The sequence below is a fragment of the Hemiscyllium ocellatum genome (genome assembly GCF_020745735.1).
Source record: "Hemiscyllium ocellatum isolate sHemOce1 chromosome 27 unlocalized genomic scaffold, sHemOce1.pat.X.cur. SUPER_27_unloc_3, whole genome shotgun sequence".
In the NCBI taxonomy this organism is placed as follows: Eukaryota; Metazoa; Chordata; class Chondrichthyes; order Orectolobiformes; family Hemiscylliidae; genus Hemiscyllium; species Hemiscyllium ocellatum.
The window spans coordinates 625,892-653,854 of record NW_026867498.1 but is presented as its reverse complement, the minus strand read 5'-3'; the positions used below and the strand labels follow the sequence as shown (position 1 = coordinate 653,854).

Below are 27,963 nucleotides of genomic sequence, written 5' to 3'. Positions count from 1 at the left end.
AAACCTTCACTAAGATTCCTGGGAGTCCCCTATCTCTGGTTTACTTCCTCATGAGCAAAACTTAAGCACGTGCACCTATTTATTTATGATTTTGTTTCATTTTTCTTGTTTGATTCCCTGCTATGACTACACCTTGTATTAGGATAGTTGACAGGCTGGGAGATTGTGGCTTGGGTCTTGATTGAATATTTTATCGTTCCAGAAGTTATAAAAGGCGGGGTCAAAGCTTTAGTAGAAATCCAGCAGAGCTGAGAACAGACCGACATCTTAGTCTGTGGGAACAGGGAGATCAACAGAGGATAGAGAAATCAGGTCCTGAAACCAGACTAGCCTGTGATCAGTGCTTTGATTAGCAGCATCCTTCTACATCAGTCAATGCCAGTTGTCAGACAGGTGCAGCAAGGCAAGTGGTATATTAGCAGGCTGAACTGAGATTAGAACTGGGGATGTCTTCCTGCAGTTAGGGAGTCATTGAATTTATTCAAGGCTGAGTTCATCTGATTTTTGAACAATAAAGTGTGGATTTTTATGTTGTGTGCATGAGGGTTTTTTTTGTGGTTTATGTGTTGGATGCAGGTACAGGAACCACATTTAAAGTGCAAGGCAAGAAAATGATTTTAAGACCATGACAGATGTTGTCCCAATCGAAGGGTTACGGTCAGACAGCACAGAAACGGACCCTTCAGTCCAACTATTCCATGCTGACTATGTTCTCAAACTAAACTAGTGCCACTTGCCAGTGTTTGGCCCATATACCTCCACACCTTCCCTATTCATGTATTTATCCACATGTCTTTTAAACGTTGCATCTGAACGTGCATCCACCACTTCCTCTTTATATTCACTCAATACATGAAACACTGTTTATAAACAAACTTTTCCCGATCTGTCCATTCCATGGAATCATTCTCTTTCCTTTCAGTTGCTGCAAGTCATAAATTGAAGCCCAGAATGAAAAAAATGGAAAAGGAATTGTGAAGAGAGTACCTTACTCACAGATGGTTGACAGAGTAAGGAGGTTGCAGTCTGGAGCAAACCCGAAATGTCGATTTTCCTGCTCCTCGGACGCTGCCTGACCTGCAGTGCTTTGCCAGCACCACTCTAATCTTGATCCTGATCTCCAGCATCTGCAGTTCTCACTTTCTCCTGTAAGAAATCAGCAGTTTTAAACCAAAAACCTGTTGCAGTTTAAAGCTGTCATTGAGAGTCTGAGCTCAGTGTGAAGTTCAGGTAATCTTTATTGTGACCCAACTTTGTTACAGCTTCAGAATCTCCCAGCAGAAAGGTGTAGAAAAAGTAGCAATGTTTTAAAAACAGCTCAAGGTCAAAGTGCAACCCCTCACTTTCTCCATTATTGGTCACCACTGAGTTGTCCCTTTGTAATTGGATCCTTGGTATAGCCTTAACCTGGAGGATGTATTGCCTCACTCAGCAATTTCAACCTGTATCCAAGTAAGTTGGATGAGCAGCGTAGAGTCAACCAGACTACTGTGGGTCTGGAGTCACGTGTAGGCCAGACCGGGTAAAGGATGCAGCTGGGACGACTGCTCTAATAACTGCTCAAGTCTTCCCTAAAAAAGAACTGAGTGAATCAGATGGGGGTTTTCTTCCACCCCCACCCCACCGACAATGGTTTCACCGTTAGATTCTGAACTCCAGATTTCTGACCAAATTCCAATTCCACCATCTGTCGCGGTGGGAATCGAACTCGGGAGCCACTGGAACTGGGTTGATAGTCCAGTTGGTCAAGGCACTCGGCCGTCTTTCTTTCAATTCCCCTGCAATGCCACGTGATCCCGCTGGGAGGTCAGCAAGGAGGTGGCCTGGGTAAAGGCCTTCCTGCACTCGGGGCAGCTTAAGGGCGTCTTCCCCATGTAGATCCACTGGTGGGTCTGGAGGTTTGAGGAATCGCTGAAGCCCTTCCCGCAGTCAGGGTAGGGGAACGGCCTCTCTCCAGTGTGACTGCGCCAATGAGTCTCCAGAGCAGACGGGAAACAAGCCTTTCCCACAGTCGCCACACTTCCATGGTTTCTCCACGGGGCGGGATTCCTCGGGTTTCTCCATGGCCGAAGCTTCAGCCCCACACAAACGCATGTGGAGCTTCTCTCCACCGTGAATTCCTCTTTCCAAACCGTATAGCTGTTACACGCTCCTCACTCAGTGCACTGCAACGGTAGGGTCTCTCATCCAGTCCCACTGATGCTGAAAACGTACCCAAACAGGAACCAAAAGGCTTTGCTCCTTCTCACAGAATCATAGTTGAAAACTGTTGCGGTCCCGATGGATTGAATGACTGTCAGACATGGACGTCAAAGTAAGGACTGCAGACGCTGGAGAGTCAGAGTCAGTAAGTGCGGTGCTAGAAAAGCACAGCAGGTCAGGCAGCATCCGAGGAGCAGGAGAGTCGACGTTTTGGGCATAAGGCCTTCATCTGTTGATTTTGAAACTTCCATCTTCAGATCCTGAAATGTAAAAAGAAATTATAAAAGTCATCACTGTCAGTGCAGGGTAGGAATTGTCCTTTCTGCGGAATATTTTCTTTTGTCATTCCACAAAATTGAAAGCACCATCCCACTCTCTCTCCCCCTATGTTCTCACTCTGATCTAACTCATTCCCCTGAAGGTGCTGATTCAGGGTCTTCCAGGGGCAGAAAAGCAAAAACGGCAAGACTGACATCTCTCTGAATTTTGGATAACTCCACCTGAAAGTTAATATCTTTCACAACACTGGGATACTGCTGAGAGGTGAGGAAGTCTGATTTTGGGAAGCCAAAAAAAAGAGTTTGTGCCAATCCCTTCCCTTCAGAGAATCCCCAGAGTGTAAAAGCAGGCCACTCAGCCCCACAAATCCATACCGACCCTCTGAAGGGTAACAGACCCACACCTATTCCCCTACCCCTACTGCTCTACGTTTACCCCCTGATTAATGCACCTAACCTGCACATCTCTGGGCACGGTCAATCCATCCTAACCTGGACAAAGTTAAAACATCACACCACCAGGTGAGTGTTCAACAGGTTTATTTGGAAGCACTCGCTTTCAGAGCGCTGATCCTTCAGGTGGTTGTGGAGAATAAGATCATAAGACACAACGTATAGAAAAACATTGTAGTGTCCTGCCACCGAAATGATATATTGAACAAACCTGGATTGTCAAGTCTTTCATTTTTTAGACTGGGTTGCAGCTATCACTCACATGTAAATCCCAGACCTTCCTGCACGGCACCTTATCAGGATAACTCGAGGTTTTATCGCAAAATGTGACATTTCAGTTCACACAATGCATTAAAGGTGTGAGGTCAGAGTCTGTCTGTGTGTCCCAGTCTTGAGTCAGACTGGTTCTATTTCCAAAGTGGAATTTACAAAATATTACATGGACTGACTGCTTACAGGTTGTGTATTTTTTGAGCAAAATACAATGTATTTGCAAATATCATTCTGCAAATACAAATAGAGCCCTATTTCTGGTTTACTTCCTAATGAATAAACATTAAACGTGAGCACCTATTTATTTCTAATGTTGTTTCATTTTTCTTGTTTGATTCCCTGCTGTGACTACACTGTGCCTGGATGGTTCACAGGCTGGGAGATTGTGGGTTGGGACTTGATTGACTGAATGTTTTATTGTCCCAGAAGGTGTAAAGGGAGGTGGCGGGGGGTGTCAAAGCCAGAACAGAAATCCAGCAGAGCTGAGAACAGACTGACATCCACATGCCTTTTAAATGTTGTAATTGTGCCAGTCTCCACCACTTCCTCTGGCAGTTCATGCCATACATGCACCACCCTCAGTGTGAAAAGGTTGCCCCTCAGACCCCAGTTCAATCATTCTGCTCTCTCCTCAAACATATGCCTTCTAGTTTTCTTGGACTCCCCTACCCTGGGGAAAAGACCTTAGGTTTCCTCCCACTATCCATGCCCATTACAAAGGTCTATAAGTTTACCCCTCAGCCTCTGATGCTCCATGGAAAATGTCCCTGGCCTATTCAGCCTCTCCCTATAGCTCAAATCTTTTCTGACCCCTTTCAAAGTTTCATAACATCTTTCCTACAGCAGGGAGACCAGAACTGAACGCAGTATTCCAAAATTGGCTTAAACCAACATCCTGGACAGCCACAACATGACCTCCCAACTCATCTACTCAATTCTCTGACCAATAAAGGCCATCCTACCAAATGCCTCATTCACTATCCTGTCTACCTGAGACTCCACTTTCAAGGAACTATGGACCCTGCCCTCCAAGGTCTCTTTGTTCTGCAACACTCCCCTTAACTGTGTCACTCCTGCCTGGATTGCTTGACCCAAATGCAACAACTCACATTTCTCACCATTTAATTCCATCTACCACACTTTGGCCCATCCGATCAATTCTAATTTATAGCGATCTCACTTTTCTCTCTAATTCTCTAGAAGCTGAAAATCTCCATCCCACACACTCTCCCTCCATTCTCAGTTTACTGACCCTAATCCCTGCTGTACCTCATCCTGAAGGGTCTGGTTCATGCTGATTCATAGGCCCACACTCGGGAGGGGTGGTGGGTGTCGGGGGTGGGGGGAGGTCTAAATGAAACATACATAATCCTGAACAGCCCAGACAGAGTGGGCATTGCGAAGATGTTTCCATTGGTAGGACAGACTCAGACCAGAGGGCACAGCCTTAGAGTAAAGGGAAGTCCTTTTAGAAAGGAGAAACTTCTTCAGCCAGAGAGCGGTGAATCTGTGGAATCTATTTCCATAGAAGGCTGTGGAGGCCAGGTCACTGGGGATATTTAAAACTGAGACAGATAGGCTCTTGAGTATCAAGGGGATCGAGGGTTACGGGGAGAATGGGGTTGAGAAACCTAGCAGCCACGATTGAATGGGGTGATTAGACCTGATGGACTGAATGGCCTAATTTCTGCTCCTCTGACTTAGGGTCTCTTGCTGTCCTGGACACAGAGTGAGAGAGTTGGGAGCAAGACTAGACCATTCGGTCTTTTGAGTCTGCACCAGCATTGAACAATTCATAACTGGATAGGAATATACCTACAGCTAGGTGGATAGGGCTGGGACGTTTTTCACTGGAACACATGAGGTTGAGAGGTGACCTTAAAAGAGGTTCATAAAATCCTGAGGAGGGTAGATGAGGTGTACCGCAGGTGTCCTTTCCCTAGGATGGGGGTTTCAAGATTAGGGAGCAAATGAGGAAGGGGAGTGGAGAAAGATTTTCAAAAGACTGGAGTAGCGCCTTTTTTTTTGAGAGTAGTTTATGTGTGGAATCAATGTCCAGACACGGTGGTGGATGTAGGTACAGTAACAAGGTTTAAAAGACATTTGGATAAGGACATGAATAGGAAAGGTTCAGAGGGATAGGGGCCAAATACACACAGGTGGGACTAGTTTAGTTTGTGAACACAGTCAGCACGGTTTAGTTGGACTGAAGGGTCTGTTTCTGTGTTGTCTGACTCTGGAACTGTTCTAAATTGGTCTTAAAACCATTTTCTTGCTTCCTCCATAAACATCCTCTTCTTCCTCGTTGAAAAATCAGATTAACTCAGCCTTGTATTTATTCAAATGACCCCCTAACTGCAGGATGACATTCCCATTTCTGAACTTAATTCCTCTTGCTAATACACCACTTGCCTTGCTCATTGCCTGCTGCTCCTGTCTGACAACTGGCACAGAAGGACACTGATGCCCCTCGGAACATCCACGCATCATTCCTGATGAAGGGCTTGTGCCCGAAACTTCGACTGTCCTACTGCTCGGATACACCTTGAATGAATCTACCGTCCCTACCTCTGCTGGCAATGTGTTCCAGGCACCTATCACCCTCTGAGTAATGTACTTTCTGTGTGCATCTCCAACATGATGTCCCAACTCCTGTACTCAGCATGTGAACAATGAAGGCAAGTGTGCTGAACACCTTCTTCACCCCTGTCTACCAGTGATGTAACTTGCAAGAACAATGAACCTGAACACCTCCAGGTCTCTGTTCTACAACATGACCCAGGGCCCTACCATTACCTGTTCAAGTCTTGCCCTCCTTTGTTTTAGCAAAATGCAACCCCTCACATATCCATACCTCTCTCATACACACACACGCTCTCTCAGACATACACATACACCACCCCCTCAACACACACACCCTCTCGCAGAAGTTCATACTCCATCACAATCACACTTTATCAAGCAGGCACACATGTAAATACACACTCACAGCGCACAGTCTTAAACACAAACTCTCACACACACACTTGCCTGATGAAGGGCGCTTCCCCGAAACATCAGTTTTCCTGCTCCTTGGATGCTGCCTGACTTGCTGCAGCACCACACTCTCGATCCTAAACTTATTACCCTCTAGTTCTGGACTGCCCCATCCAAAGGAAAATACCACGTCTATTTACCTATCCATGCCCCTCATGATGATATAAAAGTGTACAAGGTCCTCAGACTCTGGCAAGCTACAGAAAACAGTCCCAACCTGAACTTCTGTCTCTCCTCACCCGGGTAACCAAGACACATACCTGAGGTCGCAAAGTCTACTCCCTCTCTGGATTCACTCCAGTTGCTCCAAGTGAGCCTGCTCCGTCATTCATTAAGATCATGGCTGATCTATCCATCGTTTCATCTTCTCCTCCCTGCACTGTCACAAGGAACAGCACAAGGATTAATCAAAACAGTGAGGGGTAAACAGCACAAGGATTAAAAAACACAGTGAGGGGTAAACAGCACAAGGATTAAAAACACACAGTGAGGGGTAAACAGCACAAGGATTAAAAACACACAGTGAGGGGTAAACAGCACAAGGATTAAAAACACAGTGAGGGGTAAACAGCACAAGGATTAAAAAACACAGTGAGGGGTAAACAGCACAAGCGCCAGTAAAAGCAGATGGAAAGTGAGTGTAAAATGTGACTATGACAGGACAGGCCCCACATTCCTTCCCCGCCCTCCCCCCAACCTGCCTCATCTTTCACGTCCCGGGCCCAGTACCTTCCAGGTGGCCCCATAGTTGACACAGGGGCCGCCCCACGACCAGTAGAACTCCACCACCCAGGCGCCCGACGAGTTTAGATTAGAGTGTAGGTCATAGGGAGAATTGGCCGTGCTAAGTTACCCATAGTGACCAGGGATGTACAGGCTAGGGTGGATTGGCCATGGGAAGTACAGAGTAAGGGGTTGGGTATGGGTGGGATACTGTTCAGAGGGCCAGAATGAAATAGATGGGTTGAATGGCCTGCTCCCACATTGTCGGAATTCGAGACCCTCCCCACAAAGAGGCATTTTATCTGCATCCATCCTGTCAAGCCCCTTTCAGAATTCTGCCGGTTTCAATAGAGGTATACAGCACAGAAACAGACACTTCGGTCCAATTCGTCCATGCCCACCAGGATTCCAAACTAAACCAGTCTCACTTGCCTGCATTTGGCCCATTTCCCTCTAAACCTTTCTATTCATGTACCCATCCAAATGCTGTTTCAATGTTGTCACTGTACCTGCATCGACCACATCCTCAGCAAGTTCATTCCACATGTAAATCACCCTCTTTCAAATCGTTGCCCCTCCGCTTCCTTTTAAATCTCTCTCCTCATATTTAAAAAAAGTCCCCTAGTTTTGAGTTCCCCTACGCTTATCAAGAGCCATTTTCTATTCACCTTCCCTCCACTCCTCATGATTTTATCAATCTCAATGAGGTCACCCCCCAACCTCCTGTGCTCCAGTGAATAAAGTCCCAGCCTCTCCTTAGAACTCAAACCCTCCAGAACTTACAACATCCTGGTAAATCTTTATTAAACCCTCTCTAACAGTATTCTTCCTATTACAGGGCCACCAGAACTGTACTCAGTACTCTGAAAGTGGCCTCACCAACATCCTGTACAACCTCAACATGATGTCCCAACCCCTCTCCTCAGTGGTGTGAACAATGAAGACAATGTTGCAAAACGCCACCTTAGCCACCCTGTCTACCAGTGATGCAACCTCCAAAGAACTATGTCCCTGAACACCCCTGCCCCATGTCTGTCTGTTCCATAACACGACTCATGGCCCAACCCTTATCTGTACAAGTCCTTGTTTTAGCAAAAAATGCAACCCCTTGCTTTTATTAAGCTTCTCTCTCACACACATACTCTATTTCTCAGATAGACACACACACCCCTCAACACTCTCACACTCACAGCCTCATACTCCATCACACACTCACTTTCCCAAGTATGCACACACACACTTCTGCGCACACACACACAAACTCACATGCACACGCTCTCATTCTCTCATGCACACACACACACGACTCTTTGGGGTGAAATTGTATTGGCAGAATTATATTTGCAGATACATTCAATTTTGTTCAAAAAGCACACAATCTGCAGGCAGTCAATGCATGTAATATTTTACAAATTCCAACTTTGGAAACAGAACCAGTCTGACTGAAGATTGGAATACTGTCAGACTCAAATCTTACACCTTTAATGCATTGTCTGAGCGGAGATGCCTTTCTTTTATAAAACCTTGTCATCTCAAGAACATTGTTACATATTAATGAACCAAAGCCCACACCCATTCTAAGAGATGAAGACTATCTAAGTTTGTTCAATATATTCTATCAGTTGCATGACACTGATCTTTTGATATAAGTTCTGTGTCTTATGATGCTGTTCCATGAGGCTTATATATTGATGAGCTGAAAATGTGTTGCTGGAAAAGCGCAGCAGGTCAGGCAGCATCCAAGGAGCAAGAGAGTCGACATTTCGAGCTGAGAGACTTGGGTCTTTTCTCATTGGAAAGGTGGCGGTTAAGGGGGGATTTGATAGAGACATAAAAGATGATCAGAGGATTTGATAGGGTAGACAGAGAAAGACTTTTTCCTAGGGTGATGACGTTAGCTTGTACGAGGGGGCATAACTACAAATTGAGGGGTGATGGATTTAAGACAGATGTCAGAGGCAAGGTCTTTACACAGAGAGTGGTAAGGGCGTGGAATGCCCTACCTGCTAAGGTAGTCAACTCAGCCACATTAGGGAGATTTAAACAATCCTTAGATAAGTGCATGGATGATTTTGGGATAGTGTAGGGGAACGAGCTGAGAATAGTTCATAGGTCAGCGCAACATCGAGGGCCGAAGGGCCTGTTCTGCATTGGATTGTTCTATGTTCTAAATTTAGTGCAGGAGGCTGAAAGAAATGAGCAGCTTTAAAACAAAAACCTCTTGCAGCTCAAAGCTTTCAATGAGTCTGAGCCCGGTGGTAAGTTCAGGTAACCTTTATTGCAACCCAACTTTGTTACAGCTTCAAATCCCCCCAGCAAAGAGGCAGAGAAAAAGTAGTTGCTTTTTGAACAGCTCAAGGTGAAAGTGCACACACCACACCTACCCTGTCACCCCCACGCCCCCCCACCCCCCTCACTGTCTTTACTATTGGTCAGCACCAAGCTGTCCCTTTGAAATTGGATCCTTGGTACAGCCGTAATCCGGAGGAAGTATTGCCTCACTCAGCAATTTCAACCCATACCCTGTCTCCAAGTAAGTTTCTCCCCGCTCCTTTGCCAGGAAGGGGCAGTGTAGAGTCAACCAGACTGCTGTGGGTCTGGAGTCACGTGTAGGCCAGACCGGGTAAAGGATGCAGCTGGAACGGCTGAGTGTATCCTTTCCCACAATGGCAGTTCCCTTCCCTAACAAGGGAGAGAGGGAATCAGATGGGGGCTTTCTCCCCCACACCACTCCCTCCCTGAAATGGTCTCATCGTTAGATTCCGAATTCCACATTTCTGACCGAATACCAATTCTGCCATCTGTCGTGGCGGGATTCAAACCCGGGAGTCCCCGGAACCGGGTTGATAGTCCAATCGATAATGGGACTCGGCCGTCACTCCTTCAATCCCCCTGCAATGGCACGTGAACTCGCTGGTGGCTCCGCAGGTTGGAGGAGCAGGTGAAGCCCTTCCCGCACTGAGAGCAGATGTACGGCCTCTCCCCGGTGTGGACCCGCTGGTGGGTCAGCAGGGAGGAAGATGTGCTGAAGCCCTTCCCACACTGAGGGCAGGTGTACGGTCTCTCCCCGGTGTGGACCCGCTGGTGGGTCAGCAGGGTGGAGGATGTGCTGAAGCCCTTCCCGCACTGAGAGCAGGTGTAAGGTCTCTCCCCAGTGTGGATCCGCTGGTGGGTCAGCAGGGAGGAAGATCTGCTGAAGGCCTTCCCGCACTCGGGGCAGCTGAACGGCCTCTCCCCGGTGTGGATCCTCTGGTGGGTCAGCAGGTGGGAGGAGCAGATGAAGCCCTTCCCGCACTGAGAGCAGATGTACGGCCTCTCCTCGGTGTGGACCCGCTGGTGGGTCAGCAGGGTGGAGGAATACCTGAAGCCCTTCCCGCACTGAGAGCAGATGTACGGCCTCTCCTCGGTGTGGACCCGCTGGTGGGTCAGCAGGGTGGAGGAATCCCTGAAGGCCTTCCCGCACTCAGGGCAGCTGAAGGGCCTCTCCCCCGTGTGGACCCGCTGGTGGGTCAGCAGGGCGGAGGAGCACATGAAGCCCTTCCCGCACTGAGAGCAGGTGAACGGCCTCTCCTCGGTGTGGACTCGCTGGTGCCTCATCAGGGTGGAGGAGCAGATGAAGCCCTTCCCGCACTGAGAGCAGACGTACGGTCTCTCCCCTGTGTGGACCCGCTGGTGGCTCCGCAGGGTAGAGGAGCAGGTGAAGCCCTTCCCGCACTGAGAGCAGACGTACGGTCTCTCCCCTGTGTGGACCCGCTGGTGGCTCCGCAGGGTAGAGGAGCAGGTGAAGCCCTTCCCGCACTGAGAGCAGGTGAACGGCCTCTCCCCGGTGTGAACATGCTGGTGGAACAGCAGGGCGGAGGAGTTGCTGAAGGCCTTCCCACACTTGGGGCAGCTGAAGGGCCTTTCCCCCATGTGGATCCGCTGGTGGGTCCGCAGGTTGGAGTTGTTGGTAAAAGCCTTCCCGCACTCTGGGCAGCTGAATGGTCTCTCTCCTGTGTGGACCCGCTGGTGGGCCAACAGGGCGGAGAAAAACACGAAGGCCTTCCCGCACTCGGGGCAGCTGAAGGGTTTTTCCCCCGTGTGGTCCTGCTGGTGGGCCAGCAGGTGGGAGGAATGTCTGAAGGCCTTCCCACAGTCGGTGCAGGGGAATGGCCTCTCCCCGGTGTGACTGCGCAGATGAATCTCCAGAGCAGACAGGAAACGGAAGCCTTTCCCACAGTCTCCACACTTCCACGGTTTCTCCACAGGGCGGGATTCCTCGGGTTTCTCCATGGCCACAGCTTCAGCTGCACACAAACACGTGTAGAGCCCCTCCCTGCCGGGAAATCCCCTTCCCAGGCCGTATAACTGTTTCAGGCTCCACACACAGTGCGCTGCAACAGTGGGGTCTCTCGTCCAGTCCCACTGATGCTGAAAACATACTCAGACAGGAACCAAAAAGCTTTGATTCCCCCCTCAGAAATCACGGCGAAAATCTTTGCCAGCCCCAGTGGACTGAGTGACTGTTAGACATTGACATCAAAGTGAGGACCGGAGATGCTGGAGAGTCAGTCGAAAAATGTGGCACTGGAAAATCACAGGGGAGTCAGGCAGCATCCGAGGAGCAGGAGGGTCAATGTTTCGGTTATAAGCCCTTCATCTGTTGATTTTAAAACTTCCCTCTTCAAATCTTCAAAAATTCTGTCAGAATAGATTACAAAAGTCATCACTGTCAGTGCAGGGTAGAAATTCTGAACAAGCAATTCTACTTTTTGCAGAACATTCTTTTCTTTTGTTATTCCACAGAATTGAAAGCACCATCCCACTCTCTCTCCCCCTCTGTTCTCACTCCGCTCTAACTAATTCCCCTGAAGGTGCTGATTCAGGATCTTACAGGGACAGAAAAAGCAAAAATGTCAAGACTGATATCTCTCTGAACTTTGGATACCTCCACCTGAAAGTTAATATCTTTCCCAACACTGGGATCCTGCTGAGATTGATATGGGTGATGTAATTTCTGCAGTTTCACACACACACACACACACACACACTCTCTCTTTCTCTCTCTCTCTCACACACACACACACTAATACACTCACACACATCTCTCTCTCACGCACACACACACACACACAGAGGTAATTTTTGCAGTTTAAATAAGGATTAATAAGTAAGGGCTAACTGTGAGACTAAAAGCAAGCAGGCCTGCTTGGAAAAAACATGGTGAATTGTGACCTTGGATCAAGCTGACATAAGTTATTAATTAAAACTAGGCTGTTATGAAGCTAAGTAACCTTGAGAAAGATACAATAGAAGCCTTTAGAATGTAAAAAAACATACAGATAACCAAGGAATGCTTTAACCAGCAGAATTGTTAAAATGATGTAATGATTAAGACACAGTGACCAGAGTACAATAGAGGTCCTTTAGAATATTAGAAACATTAGCCAGCAGAATTGTTAAAAACAATATAATGTTTAAGAACATACAGATAATTAAAATTTGGCAGAGAGAAGCGTGAAATGTTTTAACCAATGGAATTGTTACTAACATTTTCAAATGTAAGAATAATGTATAAATATTACTGCTGTAAACCTTTCGGCGCGTTCCTTCCCTTTTTCTTTTGGAAGACGCCCAAACTTGCAAGTTTGAATAAACATTCGTTGCTTCATCGGTGTGTCTCGCAGCATTTCGATTTGCCACGGGATAGCGGCAGCTGGTGGGGATCAGGGCTGGTGCTGACAGCTTGGAGTTCGCCTCCTAGGACGGGACCTTGTGGACAGTCTCCCTTAGACTGTGTGTGGGAGCGGTTTGTCCGCCACATGGAAGTCAAGGGTTAAAGGACAGTCCGCGGTCAGCAGAGTGTGGAGGCAGAACCCGGTTGATCTGAACCATAGCCCTAGTGTAGAGTAGTTAGCCGAGCGTCAGGGACTATTCTCCGGAGATTTAGAATACCTAGACAGAAGTCACCTATAACATTGATCCGCCGAGAGAGTGAGGCCGAAGGCTCGGAGCTGCGCGCTTATATAAGAAAAAACCCTACCCAGGTAACCTAGCGCGACACCAGCTTCCGGGTCCGCTAGTCCCTTAAAAAGAAAACTGTAAATTTTTAGCTGTTTAATAAAAAACACGAACTGGAACTTACCCGCGACTCAAAAACACCACCGGACAGCCGTTACTTGATCCGCCAAGAGATAACACCGTTAGTAAAGTTAGCCTCATCTGCTAACTATCATTATTGGGACAATAAATATTTGGGAGATGACATTAAACATCTAATTGTTAGTGAGTAGAGTCAGCCTGCTTGAAACTACTGACAATAAATATCTAATCATGACATTAGGAAAATATTAAGTAGTGTCTAGAATGAAAGACCATTGTTGCAAAAGCTGACATTAAATCTCTAACCGAGACATTGGAATAACATGAAGTAGAATGTACAACTAAAGAGATAATGGGAACTAACATCACTGGCTTATTGTGTAGCTAGACGTTGATAAATATAGTTGGACATGCTGATAAGCTAACACAAACATGATTTAAAATATCTTTTTTTTTTAAACCACAGACCCTGAGGTTTGTGGACATTCGAGAATCTGCTTTGAGTGTCACGGTCTTTTTGTTTGCAAATAAATGACCTACTTCTTGAAGAACTCTCTGCGTCTCCTGGTCGTTCTCTACATTTTATCCCCGACAACAGTCGGAACCAATTTCATGGTACGAGGAGAGAAAGACTCGGGGGGGAGGGGGACGGGGGGAGGGGGACGGGGGGGGGGGGGGACGGGGGGGGAGGGGGGAGGGGAGGGGACGGGGGGGGGAGGGGGGAGGGGAGGGGGACGGGGAGGGGGACGGGGGGGAGGGGGGAGGGAGGGGGACGGGGGGGAGGGGGGAGGGGAGGGGGGACGGGGAGGGGGACGGGGGGGAGGAGGGGGGAGGAGGAGGGGGGAGGGGGGGGAGAGGAGGAGGACAGGGGGAGGGGGGGGGGGAGAGGGGGAGGGGGAGAGGGGGACGGGGGGGCGGGAGGGAGAGGGGGGGGGGGGCGGGAGGGGGAGGGGGGACAGGAGGAGGAGGGGAGAGGGGGACGGGGGGAGGGGAGGGGGAGGGGGGAGGGGAGGGGAGGGGGGGAGGAGGGGGGGGGGGGGAGGAGGGGCGGGGGGGAGGAGGGGAGGAGGGAGGAGGGAGGAGAGGAGGGGGGAGGAGGGGTGGGGAGGGGAGGGAGGGGGGAGGAGGGGGGAGGAGGAGAGGGGGGGAGGAGGGGGGAGGAGGGGGGAGGGGGGAGGAGGGGGGAGGGGAAGGAGGAGGGGAGGGGGAGGGGGGCAAAGGGTGGGGTGAGAGAAAGACTGGGGGAGACAGAGGGTGGGGTGAGAGAAAGACTTTGCGGGGGTGGGGGCTGATAAGTTGGAAATAAACACAGTGACCATATAGAAAATGGCGCCCGGCATGTCGGGTAAAATGGTCAATGTTTGTGGGGCATTGGCTGTACTGACCGACATGCTGAGCGACACATAAAACTGCTAACACTGCAACTTCATATAAACTGCTAACACTGCAACTTGTAAGCTTCCCAGAAAGAAGTCCGAATAAACAAGTCCATAGTACACCCACCAAGTCAAGGGGCAGTCACCAGAACAATGCTGATGTCTGAATGATTAACTTTAGAAGAATGTTAATGTCTAAATGTTTAACTTTAGAGCGATTCTGATATCTGAATGTTTAACTTGAGAGCAGTGCTGATGTTTGTATATCTGACTTGGAACATTGCTGAGGATTGTACTTTTAAATCTAAACAAAACATGACTAAAGTATCTTGTGATAATCACGCAACATGAGAAAAAGGGAACTGCCTTGCATGAGGATTTTGTATAAATATGACAATGTTTCCATTTGAAAGTTGAGAGACCACGGACTAGCGCCCGGCGTGGGCTAGCGTGGATCGGCTCCCAAGTTTGTTTGTATACCAGTATACATGCAATCTTGAATAAAGACAGTACTGTTGACGCTAATTATCGAGTGGTGGTCCTCTGTTCTCGGACGGGCGTTCACAAGAAGCCAGCAAGCTCGGGATGAGTTTTCACACTTAAATCAGACAAATAAGCTCGCCCATCTACAGTATTGTGATCCCAATTAGGATTATTCAGGGGAAACTTTATTTCAGGTCTAACGCCCCCTTCTGGATGATCCCGTTCCCATATTTCCATAGCCCTTTTTCGGATTGCAGTTCTCTCATTGTGAGTAAATAAAATATTCATTATTGACTGTAATTCCTGCCAAGTGTATAAGTTAGGACCCAGGAACTGGTCCAACTGGGTAGAGACCGGAGTCGGGTCTTCCATGAGAAAGGGCATCTCTTTCTTAAGTTGCCTTATGTCATTTGAGTTTAATGGGGCTACGACAAATCCCGTGGTCCGTTCCCCAAATGGGACCTCCCGCAGGGGACACAGCCTCGTTACATTTTCATTATCCCTTTCCCTTATCTCTTTCTCCTTCAGACGTGCAGACTTCCTAACCCCCTCAGCCCCTGCGGCTGTGGCTCCCAAGTCCCCTTCGCCTGACTCTTCAGATCTCTCTTCCTGACTGTCCTGATTCCCCAGCGGCTGTTGCCATTGTTCATTCTGAAGATTATATGGCGGGGGCGCCACAGGCGGGGGTAAATTTTCTAAAACTTTCCACTTACTCTCTTTCTCTTCCCGTGGGATTAGGGGATATAAGGGTACTGGGGTTGGGGCGGTTGCTGTCGGGGTTCCCTACCCAACATACAGCGTACTTGCTCTCCTTTAAACCTGGATTCTGTTTATTCTTTAGATAAACATTTAAAATTTGACAAACCCAATCCTCGTCCAATCAAAATTTTGGCCAAAACACTGATGGCGGACGGATGGGTTCTTTTACCCAAACAAAACAACAGTATTTTATCATTTCCCTTTTCTTTAAGCCCCGACTTTCGTAGGGACCCCAATTCTCCAATTTTCATCCCAGCGGATTATCGGGGGAGATTTTCGGGGTTTCGTCTTCCTGTTCCTTTTTCGACCCGGAACATTGGACACCCATGGTTGGTCTTCAGGCTAACCTATTTTCTATACCCTGGTTACTTAATTAACCCTTTTATCCCGGTTACCTAGTTAACCCTTAATTTCCCGGTTACCTGTCACAACCACGGAGTCGACAAGGCAGTGTACACTTCTCTCAACAATTCTGCGAAAACCCCAAAAACAGAGAAGGTTCTTACCTTGATCTGTGCACGGAGTTGTCTGACTCAAAATAAAAACTTCAACCTCACTTTATCAAAACTTTAACCTTTTACTTTATTGTGTGCGCTACCTATTCACATCGTTTGCTCAAATATCTGTGTGTGTCACAATGTCCCAGAATCATTCAGAGCCTCCCGTGGGAGTTCTTTTAAGATCCCAGACACGAGCCCCCAAATTTGTTATAGGTGACTTCTGTCTAGGTATTCTAAATCTCCGGAGAATAGTCCCTGACACTCGGCTAACTACTCTACACTAGGGCTATGGTTCAGATCAACTGGGTTCTGCCTCCACACTCTGCTGACCGCGGACTGTCCTTTAACCCTTGACTTCCGTGTGGCGGACGAACCGCTCCAACACACAGTCTAAGGGAGACTGTCCACAAGGTCCCGTCCTAGGAGGCGAACTCCAAGCTGTCAGCACCAGCCCTTATCCCCACCGGCTACTGTTATCCCGTGGCAAATTGAAATGCTGCGAGACACACAAATGAAGCAACGAATGTCTTTTCAAACAGCAGTAATATTTATACATTATTTTTACATCTGAAAAGGTTAGTAACAATTCCATTGGTTAAAACATTTCACGCTTCTCTCTGCCAATTCTTTGATTAAACATTATATTGTTTTTAAACAATTCTGCTGGTTAAAGCATTTCTTGGTTATCTGTATGTTTCTGATGTTATAAAGGGCTTCGATTGTATCTTGGCCTCTGTGTCTTAATCATTACATCACTTTCACAATTCTGCTGGCTAAAGCATTCCTTGGTATCTTGCCCAAGGTTCCCTAACTTCATAGCAGCCTAGTTTTAATTAATAACTTATGTCCTTTTATCCAAGGTCACAATCCGCCATGTTCTTGACATAACAGTTCCTTCTGACTTCTTTCATGTTCCCAAGCAGGCCTGCTTGCATTTTAGTCTCATAATTAGCCCTTACTCATTAATCCTTAGTTTTAGTACAGAAATTACCTCACCCATACCAAGAGAGTGTGTGTGAGAGAGAGAGAGTGTGAGTGAGAGAAAAAGAAAGAGAGAGAGAGAGTGTGTGAAACTGCAGCGAGTGAGAGAGAGAGAGTGTGTGTGTGTGTGTGTGTGTGTGTGTGTGTGTGTGTGTGTGTGTGTGTGTGTGTGTGAGAGAGAGCGCGCGCGTGAGAGAGAGTGTGTGAGAGTAATAGAGAGAGTGTGTGAAACTGCAGAAATTACATTACCCATATCACTGCTGCCTCACAGCACCAGGGTCCCAGGTTCAATTCCAGCCTTGGGGGAGCTGGCTGTGTGGAGTTTGCACATTCTCCCCATGTCTGCGTGAGTTTCCTCCCACAATCCAAAGATGTGCAGGTTTGGTGAATTGGCTATGCTCAACTGCCCATAATGTTAGGTGCATTAGTTAGAGGGAGATGGGTCTGGGTGGGCTGCTCTTCAGAGGGTCAGTGTGGACTGGTTGGGCCGAAGGGCCTGTTTCCACACTGTTGGGAATCTAATCTAATCCTTCTGGGCTGATCAGAGTCTACCGATCCGGCCGTATCAAAGAATAAACTATTGCTTGTGTGATTGACAAAGAGTAATTTCCAGGTGTGTTTATTGACCAATTCCAGAAATCCGAAGATCCGGACAGCAGTCCAGATCAGAACAACCAGATAGGAAATGGTTAATGTCCCCAGGAAGTGGGGAGCAAAATAAGATACCAAGGCATTAACACCAACACCAAGAAGAAACTGAACATACAGACGTGACAAACATTAGTGGCAAGCCAGAATCACAGATGTACAGCACAGAAACAGTCCCTTCAGTCCAATTCGTCCATGCTGACCAGATATCCTAAATCAATCTAGTCCCATTTGCCAGCACTTGGCCCATGTCCCTCTAAATGCTTCCCAACATATACCCATCCAGATACCTTTTAAAAGGTTGTAATTGTACCAGCAGACACCACTTCCTCTGGCAGCTCATTCTTTACACACACCACCCTCTGTACACAGGAGTTGCCCCTTAGGTTTCTTTTAAATCTCACCCTAAACCCATGAGCAGCCGCAGATCAAAGATCTTGTCTGTGTACCCTCGCCATGCCCCACATTATTTTATACAAGGTTGTAGGGTCACCCCTGTGGATATAGGTAAAGCAGTGTTACTTCTGTAGCCATAATTGCTTCTGCAAGGTAAATGAACTAACGCCAGGGTATAATTGCTTCAGCTAAGAGTGGAGTTAACAAGAGTGAAAACTATGTGAAGGAAATATATGATTGCTTTTGTATTAGTTAGAATGAAATGTGCCTGCAAACAATGGTAGATATTACAGACAAACAGATAAAGGTGCTGTGAGGCGAGGGGGTGTAGGTTAAACTAGATATGCTCGTACAAACAGTTATAAGCATCTGTTTCCTGCTTCTGCAAAAACAAAATAAATCACAATCAAGGAGGCCAGAAGGCTCAGTGTCGGCGAAAAATGGGAGGAAAGGTTGCAGCTGGCAGTGAGAGAGGATATACGCTAACACTTTGTTCACGCACATGGCCGGATAAGGCAAGAAATAGACAAGAGTAATGGGCGCCACCGGGAAAGAATGGAGGGACAGCTTGGTACATCAGGGCGGGGGAATGGGAATGAGGGAAAGAAGCTGAACGTACTGGAGCCAAAGTGGAGGATGCAAACCCGGCTTGAAGCTGCAATGAGGAATACTGCATGTGCTGTACTTGTACCTGTTGCAGTTACTGGTGGGAATCGGGTGCATTTTAAACTTAAAAACAGACAAGATATCCAGCCCTCCCCCTTCCCAATCTCTATCCTTCCGTCCCTCCTCACCCGGGTAACTAAGACACATACCTGAGTTTGCGGAGTCTGCTCCCTCCCTGCATTCACTCCAGTTGCTACAAGTGAACAGTTTCCCCTGCTCCCATCTCTGTCTCCCTCCCAGGATGAAGAGTTACCCAGAGGGAGGGAGATTCACTGAAACTGACCGGGCCACTTCCGCGTGGTGACGTCACAAAGGAACTAGGGGCGGGGCGAGGAAAAGGGACGGTGCAGGGGGCGGGGCAAGACCGACAGCGGGACGCCGCACTGCGCATGCGCTGCGCCTGCAGCAGAAGGAGGGGAGAACACACTTTCCAAGACCCCCTCCCTTCAGGGAATCCCCACAGTGTGGAAGCAGGCCACTCGACCTCACCGACCCTCCCAAGGGTCACCCACCCACACCCATTCCCCTGCATTTAACCCTGAGTCATGCATCTTACCTGCACATTATGCCTAATTTAGCATGGCCAATCCACCCTAACCTGTACATCCCTGGGCACAATGGGGAATTCAACATGGCCAATCCACTTTTGATGAGAGTGATGCTGGAAAAGCACAGCAGTTCAGGCAGCATCTAAGGAGCAGGAAAATCGACGTTTCGGGCAAAAGCCCTTCATCAGGAATAGAGCCTGCAGGGTGGAGATATAAATGAGAGGAGAGTGGGGGTGGGGAGAAAGCAGCATAGAGTACAATAGGTGAATGGGGGTGGGAATAGAGGGGATAGGTCAGGGAGGAGGGTGGGGGAAGGTAGCAAAGAGTACAGTGGGTGATTGGGGTTGGGGATGAAGGTGATAGGTCAGATAGGAGGGTGGAGTGGCGTATTCGGATCAAAACTCTTGTGGTTTAAAGGTGGTCCGGAGTCCGTGTAGGATGAGTTGGTTACGGAGGCAGGCACTGAGGAAGCAAATGTGGCTGTGGTAGCGAGTCTGTTTCAGGACATGGTTGAAGAGCTTCAGGGCAGAGGAAATGACCTGGGAGTTGCAGTGGGAGAGGGACTCCCTGAGATTCTTGTAGAGAAAGGAGGAAAACTTCTTCAAGGCAGGCATCCTTACAAGAGGATTCACAGTAGGGTTCAAATCAACTCAGTAAAAACAAGGACTGCAGATGCTGGAAACCAGATACTAGAATCACACAACTCCAGGTTGTAGTCCAACAGGCTTCTTTGGAAGCAGTAACTTTTGGAGTGCTGCCTCTTCAGGTGGTTGTGGAAGATAAGATCCTAAGACACAATTTAGAGCAAAACATTCCAGTGTCCTGCCACTGAAATGGTATATTGAACAAACCTGGATTGTTAAGTCTTTCACCTTTTCAAATAGGTTGCAGGTCTCATTGCAATGTAAATCCCAGAACTTCTTGTTGTCACCTTCTCGAGATAACAAGGTTTTATAGCAAAAGCTCACATCTCAGCTCAGACAATGCATTCAAGGTGTGAGATCAGAGTCTGCCTGTATCCCAGCCTTGAGTCAGACAGGTTCTATTTCCAAAGTCGAATTTACAAACTATTACATGTATTGAGTGACTGCAGATTTTTCCTTTAAAAATGCACATAGAATGTATCTGCAAATATGCATCAAACCCCCCCCCCCACATACACACACACACGCACGCACAACTTTATTGGGTGAATTCGTACTTGCAGAATTGTGTCTTCCTTTGCTCAAAAACTGCATGAACCATGTAAGATTCTGTAAGTCAGTTTAACCATTGTGGCACAGACAGTCTCACACAGGGGAGCTCACTCCTTCAATACATTATCTGGGCTAACGTGACACCAATTGGTAAAGTTCACTTGAGGATTTAACTATTTAAAAAAAAAGTTTTGTGATTTACATTTGAAAGAACTGAAACTATCATGGTCATTCGAACAGATGAGAGACTTAACAAACAATCCAAGTCTTTTTCAATATATAATTTCAGTTACATCACACTATAAACTGTTGCTATAAATTCTGTGTCTTACAATCTTATATTCCACAATCCCCTGATGAAGGAGCTGCACTCTGAAAGATACTGCTTCCAATTAAACTTGTTGGACAGTATTCCTCAAGTAGGGCACCATAAGAATCCTGGGAGACCCCTATTTCTTGTTTATTTCGTAATGAACAAACATTAAGCACGATCGCCTATTTATTTCTCATTTTGTTTCATTTTTCTTGTTTTATTCCCTGCGATGATGTGGGAGAATTGTTAGATTTGGGTCAGCCATTTTGTCACATATTAAAGCCTGGAAACCATTTTGAATCTCAGCTTAGTGCCTGTTTGCTAAAGCTTGTGTTTCCCAGGCTCAGCGGGGACGGTTGGCCTTGCAGCTGTACTGCTTCCTGATAAACAAATTCTTTCCTGACATGGGGCTTTATTTCCATCCCCCACAGTTGGCGTGTCAGGCAGGAGATACCCTGGTCCTCTCAGGACACCGGCCGATATCCTTTGAGAGATGAAATATAGAGGGTGGTTGCTACTTTTGTTGTGTCCAAAATAAAAAGGAAAGCTGGCCAGGGACAAAAGCGCTGTTAGAAATGTTGATACAATTCTCCCTACTCAGCCGCAAGATACTAGTGAGAGAACTCAACAGGGTCCTAGTGTCTGGACGTAATGTTGCTGAGAGCACTTGTGCTTTACAAAGTTAGTAATAAAGAATTTGCTTGCCCCAGGGTTATGAGAGGTGAAACCCTATTTGATAAGCCCTGGACCCACACTGAGGACCGTGGCAGGCTTCAAGATACCCCCGATCTGTTCGAGTGCCCAACATTAGTTTTAATTGGTGAGTAGAAATCTGAAGTATAATTGCTCACTTCAGGATGTCCAGACTTGAATGAATTTGGCACACAGGACACATTGGGCAACTATTAAAGACTCCGTTGTATTTCCCCGGGTTGTGGATTAATGCAGAGACATAAACAACTTGCCTTGAAAACAGTGTTCGATTTGCAAATGGAACAGCTGAGAAGTATTTAGAGTTTGCACACTTGGTTAAGCAGCGATGTGTCACAGCCAGGATTTATGAGGCTCAACTCCCTAACTTGGGCTGTTCTGGAATGTGAGTGCCTCATTACCTTTGGAAGGAAGGAAGGAATAAACAAAAGCTGACAAACTGAGATATGAAGAAAGTTGGAAAACAGACAGAAGTTTGCAGAAAGGTTAAAACTGCATAATCTGGTTTCAATGCAGATTAGCCTGGGTATGGTACTGATATCACAGGGGCCTCAAAAAGGGTACTCTCCCTCAATCCTCAAACCAAAATGTGGGTGCCCCCTGCTGGACTGGTTTGTGTTCATTCTTTGCTGCTGCCTATTTCTGTTGATTATGTACATTATTGTACACACTCACAAACCTGGTGGCACCCAGATTTTCGGAAAGCAGCTAGGAAAAGATCTGAAGCGTGTTTAATTTGTAAACAAAGAAGATGCATACTCTAAGAGGGATGCCCTGGGTTTGTTAACCACTTCCTTGCCTGGTCGGCCTTTTTTAATGTCTACAACTTGCATATATAGTATCACCTCGTGTTATGAATATTGTCTAATCAGAGTAGATGTATTTAGTAAATGAATCAAAACCATCCCAATGACTGAAACAGCTGACACTGGATTGTTGGACAAGTGGGAAATATTTGCATCAGTTAACCAAAACACTTCAAAGCTTACAGTCACGGGTATGTCAAGTCGAAGAGTTAGGACCGGGGCATTTTGGAGTCTGCTTCCTCAGGCAGAGAATTCCCCAGATACACTACTCTCTGGGAAAAGCAGCAGCCCTCACTTCCTCCTCCTCCTCACCTCTGTCCTAAACCTACTCCCCCAAAGTTTGAGGCCTTGTCTCAGCCACCAGCAGAAATGACTGGATACGGTAGGGCTTCATCCTCACAGTGCAATTCCCGCTTTCCCCCAAAATCCCGGATGTACTCACTTAGTTGCTTGCTGTCTCCCATATGAAAGATTTCATTGTAACTTCTTCCGGTCCCAGTAAGGGCAAAACATCTTTGAAAGCTGCTCTGAAAGCCCTGTCTTCACAACCACTCTTCTACTTTCACCGAAGACAGTTAGAGTCATACATCACAGAAACAGATCCTTCAGCTCAAATCGTCTATGCCAACCATATATCCGAAATCAGTCTATTCCATTTGCCAGCATGCGGCCCATATTCCTCAAAACCCTTCCTATTCATGTACCCATCCAGATGCAGAGGGATGTGGGCCAAATACTAGCAAATGGGACAAGGTTAATTTTGGATATCTGGTCAGCATGGGCGAGTTGTACCAAAGAGTCTGTTTCCGTGCTGTATGACTCTAATCTTCGGTGAAAGCAGAAGTGTAATTGTGAAGGCTGGAGGTTCAGAGCAGCTTTCAAAGATGTTTTGCCCTTAATGGGAGCAGAAGAAGTTACAATGAAATCTTGCATTTGTGAGACAGCAACTGAGTGAGTAACTATATCCGGGATTTTGATGGAAGGTGGGAATTTGTTGCACTGTGGGGATGAAGCCCTACCCTATCCAGTCATTTCTGCTGCTGGATGAGACCAGGCCTCAAGATTAGGAGCAGATTTATGACTGAGATGAGGAGGAACTGCTTTTCCCAAAGAGTAGTGAATCTATGGAATTCTCTGCCCATGGAAGCAGTAGAGGCATCTTCACTAAGAGAGACCTTGGAGTGCAGGTTCATAGCTCCTTGAAAGTGGAGTCACAGGTCGATAGGATAGTGAAGATGGCGTTTGGTATGCTTTCTTTTATTAGTCAGAGTACTGAGTACAGGAGTTGGGAGGTCATGTTGTGCCTGAAGAGGACATTGGTTAGGGCCACTGTTGGAATATTGCATGCAATTCTGGTCTCCTTCATATCGGAAAGATGTTGTGAAACTTGAAAGGGTTCAGAAACGATTTACAAGAATGTTGCCAGGGTTGGAGGATTTGAGCTATAAGGAGAGACTGAACAGGCTGGGGCTGTTTTCCCTGGACCATCAGAGGCTGAAGGGTGACCGTATACTGGTTTATAAAATCATAAGGGGCATGGATCGGATAAATAGACAAAATCTTTTCTCTGGGGTGGGGAGTCCAGAATTAGAGGACATAGGTTTAGGGTGAGAAGGGAAAGATATAAAAGACTAAAGGGGCAACTTTTCCACACAGAGGCTGGTGTGTGTATGGAATGACCTGCCAGAGGAAGTTGTGGAGACTGGTGCAATTGCAACATTTAAGAGGCATTTGGATGGGTATATGAATAGGAAGGGTTTGGAGAGATATGGTTCAGGTGCCGGCAGGTGGGACTAGATTGGGTTGGGATATCTGGTCAGCATGGACGGGTTGGACCAAAGGGTTTGTTTCCATGCTGTTCATCTCTATGACTCTAAACTCAATACACAGTTGAATGGGTGTTTGCAATGGTAGGGGAATGAAGGGTAGTTGGGACAATGCAGGGAGGAGGAGCTGAGTCGATGGATAGATCTGCCATGATCTTAATGAATGGTGGAGCAGGCTGGATGGGCCAAATGGCCTACTCCTGCTTCCATTACGATGAAACTATAACCCTTCATTTCCCATGGCTAACCCACCTAACCTGCACATCCCTGGACATTCTGGGCAATTTAGCATGGCCAATCCAAATCAAGGCCGGTGAGCACGATAGTGATGTGGAAAATGATCAGAGAATGATAGAAAGGGACAAGGGGAGTAAATGTACCAGCAATCAAAACTGGATTTTAAAGGTCACAAAAATTGAATCTAAAAACTGTGTCTGAATGTGTGCTGCATTGTAACAAACGTGAATGAGTTGCCTGCACACATTGAAGAGAATAATTATGATCAGAGACTCCTTACAGACACATGGCTTCAGGATGACAAGGATTGGATCCTGAATATCGAGGGGGGAGTCAGATGGGAAGAGAGGTAAAGGCAGAGGGTTGGCACTGTTCATCAAAGCCCTGAGCACAGGGTAGTCTGGTCTCAGCTCGGGTTTCAGGGCCTGATTTCTCTGTCCTCTGTTGATCTCCCTGTTCCCTATCACACCTTCTGGAACAATAAAACATTCAGTAATCAAGCCCCAACCCACAATCTCCCAGCCTGTCAACCATCCAGGCACAGAGTGTAGGCATAACAGAGAATTAAACAAGAAAAATGAAACAAAATTAGAAATAAATAGGTGCTTATGCTTAATATTTGTTCATTCAAAAGTAAACCAGAAATGGGGCTCTCCCAGGATTCTCATGGTGCCCTACTTGGGGAATTTTGTCTCCCTTCCATTTAACTGTTAGCACCCAGCTATGATTTACAACAATATTTACACCAACAGAAATAAAGCACCTGTTAGCAAATAGGCAGAGATATACTGATGTAGATTTTTTTTTCTCTCTTTCATGCAAACACACACACACAGAAATTCACCCCCATAGATATGTATGTGCAGGTTCGGGGGGATTGGCTATGCCAAATTACCCACAGTGCCCAGGGATGTGCAGGTTCGGAGGGATTGGCCTTGACAAATTACCCACAGTGCCCAGGGATGTGCAGGTTCAGAGGGATTGGCCTTGACAAATTACCCATAGTGCCCAGGGATGTGCAGGTTCGGAGGGATTGGCCTTGACAAATTACCCACAGTGCCCAGGGATGTGCAGGTTCGGAGGGATTGGCCTTGACAAATTACCCATAGTGCCCAGGGATGTGCAGGTTCGGAGGGATTGGCCTTGACAAATTACCCACAGTGCCCAGGGATGTGCAGGTTCGGAGGGATTGGCCTTGACAAATTACCCATAGTGCCCAGGGATGTGCAGTTTAGGGGGGATTGGCCATGCTGAATTACTTAGTGCCCAGGGATGTGCAGGTTAGTCGGGGTAAATGTAGAGCAACAGGTGTAGGGGAATGGGTCTGGGTGGGTTAACCTTCAGAGGGTCGGTATGGAGTCTTTGGGCCGAGTGGCCTGCTTCCACACTGTGGGGATTCTCTGAAGGGAAGGGGTTTTGCAAACTGTGTCTCGCCTCTTAATATGTTGATGTCACAGCAGGGAAGTGGCCCTGTCCGTTTAAGTGAATCTCCCTCCCTCTGGGCAACTCTTCATCCTGGGAGGGAGACAGAGATGGGAGGAGGGGAAATCTATTCACTTGCAGCAACTGGAGTGAATCCAGGGAGGGAGGAGACTCCGCAAACTCAGGTATGTGTCTTAGTTACCCAGGTGAGGAGGGACGGAAGGATCGACATTGGGAAGGTGGGAGGAGGAGACAGCTTTTCTGTTTTGATGTTTAAAATGCACCCGATTCCCACCAGTAACTGCAACAGGTACAAGTACAGCACATGCAGTATTCCTCATTGCAGCTTCAAGCCGGGTTTGCATCCTCTGTTCTTCCTCCACTTTGGCTCCAGCACGTTCAGATTCCTTCCCTCATTCCCATCCCCCCACCCGGATGTCCCAAGCTGACCCTCAAAAGATCGGTTTGTCCCTCCATTCTTCCGCAGTTGTCTTTTGTGGGTTTTGAAAACTTTCCCAGTCCTGAGTATCGGAGTTGGGAGGTTACGTTGTGCACTCTCCAGGATATTTGTTTGGCTACTTTTGGAGTATTGTGTGCAGTTCCGGTCTCTCTGCTAGAGGAAGGATGTTGTGAAACCTGAAAGGATTCAGGTAAGATTGACAAGGATGTTGTCAGGGTTTGAGCTGAACAGGGTGGAGCTGTTTTCTGTCCAGCGCCAAAGGCTGAGGGTGACCCTACAAAGGTTTATAAAATCATGAGGGACATGGATAGGGTTAATAGACAAGGTCTTCTCCCTGGATGGGTCATAGGTTCAGGGTGAGGGTGAGATTTAAAAGGAACCAAAAGGGCAACTCCTATATTCACAGGGTGCTGTATGTAAGGATTGAGCTGCCAAAGAAAGTGGTGATGGCTAGTACAATTACAGCATTTAAATGGCATCTGGATGGGTATATGAATAGGAAGGGTTTAGAGGGACATAGGCCAAGTGCTGACAAATGGGACTAGATTGATTTAGGATATCTGGTCAGTACAGGTGTGTTGGACAGAAGGGTCTGTTTCTGTGCTGTACATCTCTATGACTCTGGCTTTCCACTAACTTTTGCCACGTCAATAGGTTCACTTTCTCTCTCATGTTATGTTAATGCCTTGACGTCTCATTTTGCTCCCACCTTCCTGGGGACGTTAACCATTTTGTGTCTGGTTCTTCCTCAAGAAGCTGCATTCCCGATTCACCCTGAATTGACACTTTCTTTGCTTCCCAAAATCAGACCTGCTCACTTTCAGCAGGATCCCAGTGTTGTGAAAGATATTAACTTTCAGGTGGAGGCATTCAAAATTCAGAGAGATGTCAGTCTTGACACTTTTGCTTTTCTGCCCCTGGAAGATCCTGAATCAGCACCTTCAGGGGAATGAGTTAGATCAGAGTGAGAACAGAGGGGGAGAGAGAGTGGGATGGTGCTTTCAATTTTGTGGAATAACAGAACACAAGAACATTCCATAGAAAGTAGAATTCCTTGTTCAGAATTTCTACTCTGCACTGACAGTGATGACCTTTGTAATCTCTTATTGCAGAGTATTTGAAGATCTGAAGACGGAAGTTTCAAAATCAACAGATGAAGGGCTTATGCCTGAAACGTTGGCTCTCTTGCTTCTTGGATTCTGCCTGACCTGCTGTGCTTTTCCAGCGCCGCACTTTCTGACTCTGACTCTCCAGTGTCTACAGTCTTCACTTTGACGTCAATGTCTGACAGTCACTCAGTCCATCGGGAACGCAACAGTTTTCAACTATGAGTCTGTGAGAAGGAGCAAAGCTTTTTGGTTCCTGCTTGAGTAGGTTTTCAGCATCAGTGGGACTGGGATGAGAGACCCTACTGTTACAGCGTACTGAGTGTGGAGCCTGAAACAGTTATAGGGCCTGGGAAGAGGAATTCAGGGTGGGGAGGGGCTCCACACGCGTTTGTGTGTAACTGAAGCTTCAGCCATGGAGAAACCTGTGGAATCCTGCCCCGTGGAGAAACCGTGGAAGTGTGGCAACTGTGGGAAAGGCTT

General features: G+C 47.2%; 1 protein-coding gene and 1 pseudogene across 4 annotated transcripts in view; one reads left to right on the top strand and one right to left on the bottom strand.

Annotated features, from left to right (window-relative positions):
* LOC132807998 (zinc finger protein 208-like) overlaps positions 1 to 27,963 on the top strand; it is a 216,732-nt pseudogene that overhangs the window by 142,664 nt on the left and 46,105 nt on the right.
* LOC132808011 (zinc finger protein 229-like) overlaps positions 1,253 to 27,963 on the bottom strand; it is a 33,159-nt gene continuing 6,448 nt past the window's right edge. The window contains exons 1-4 of one of the 4 annotated variants that reach the window (XM_060821901.1): positions 19,005 to 19,149; positions 9,755 to 11,645; positions 6,503 to 6,621; positions 1,253 to 2,462 (exon numbers count right to left, since the gene is read on the bottom strand). In XM_060821901.1, the coding sequence (XP_060677884.1) occupies positions 9,849 to 11,237 (1,389 nt within the window). In that variant the 5' untranslated portion in view covers positions 11,238 to 11,645; positions 19,005 to 19,149 and the 3' untranslated portion in view covers positions 1,253 to 2,462; positions 6,503 to 6,621; positions 9,755 to 9,848. Of the gene's footprint in view, positions 2,463 to 6,502; positions 6,622 to 9,390; positions 11,646 to 19,004; positions 19,150 to 27,963 lie in introns of those variants that run through there. The other 3 variants (XM_060821904.1, XM_060821903.1, XM_060821902.1) reach the window with 3 other exon arrangements.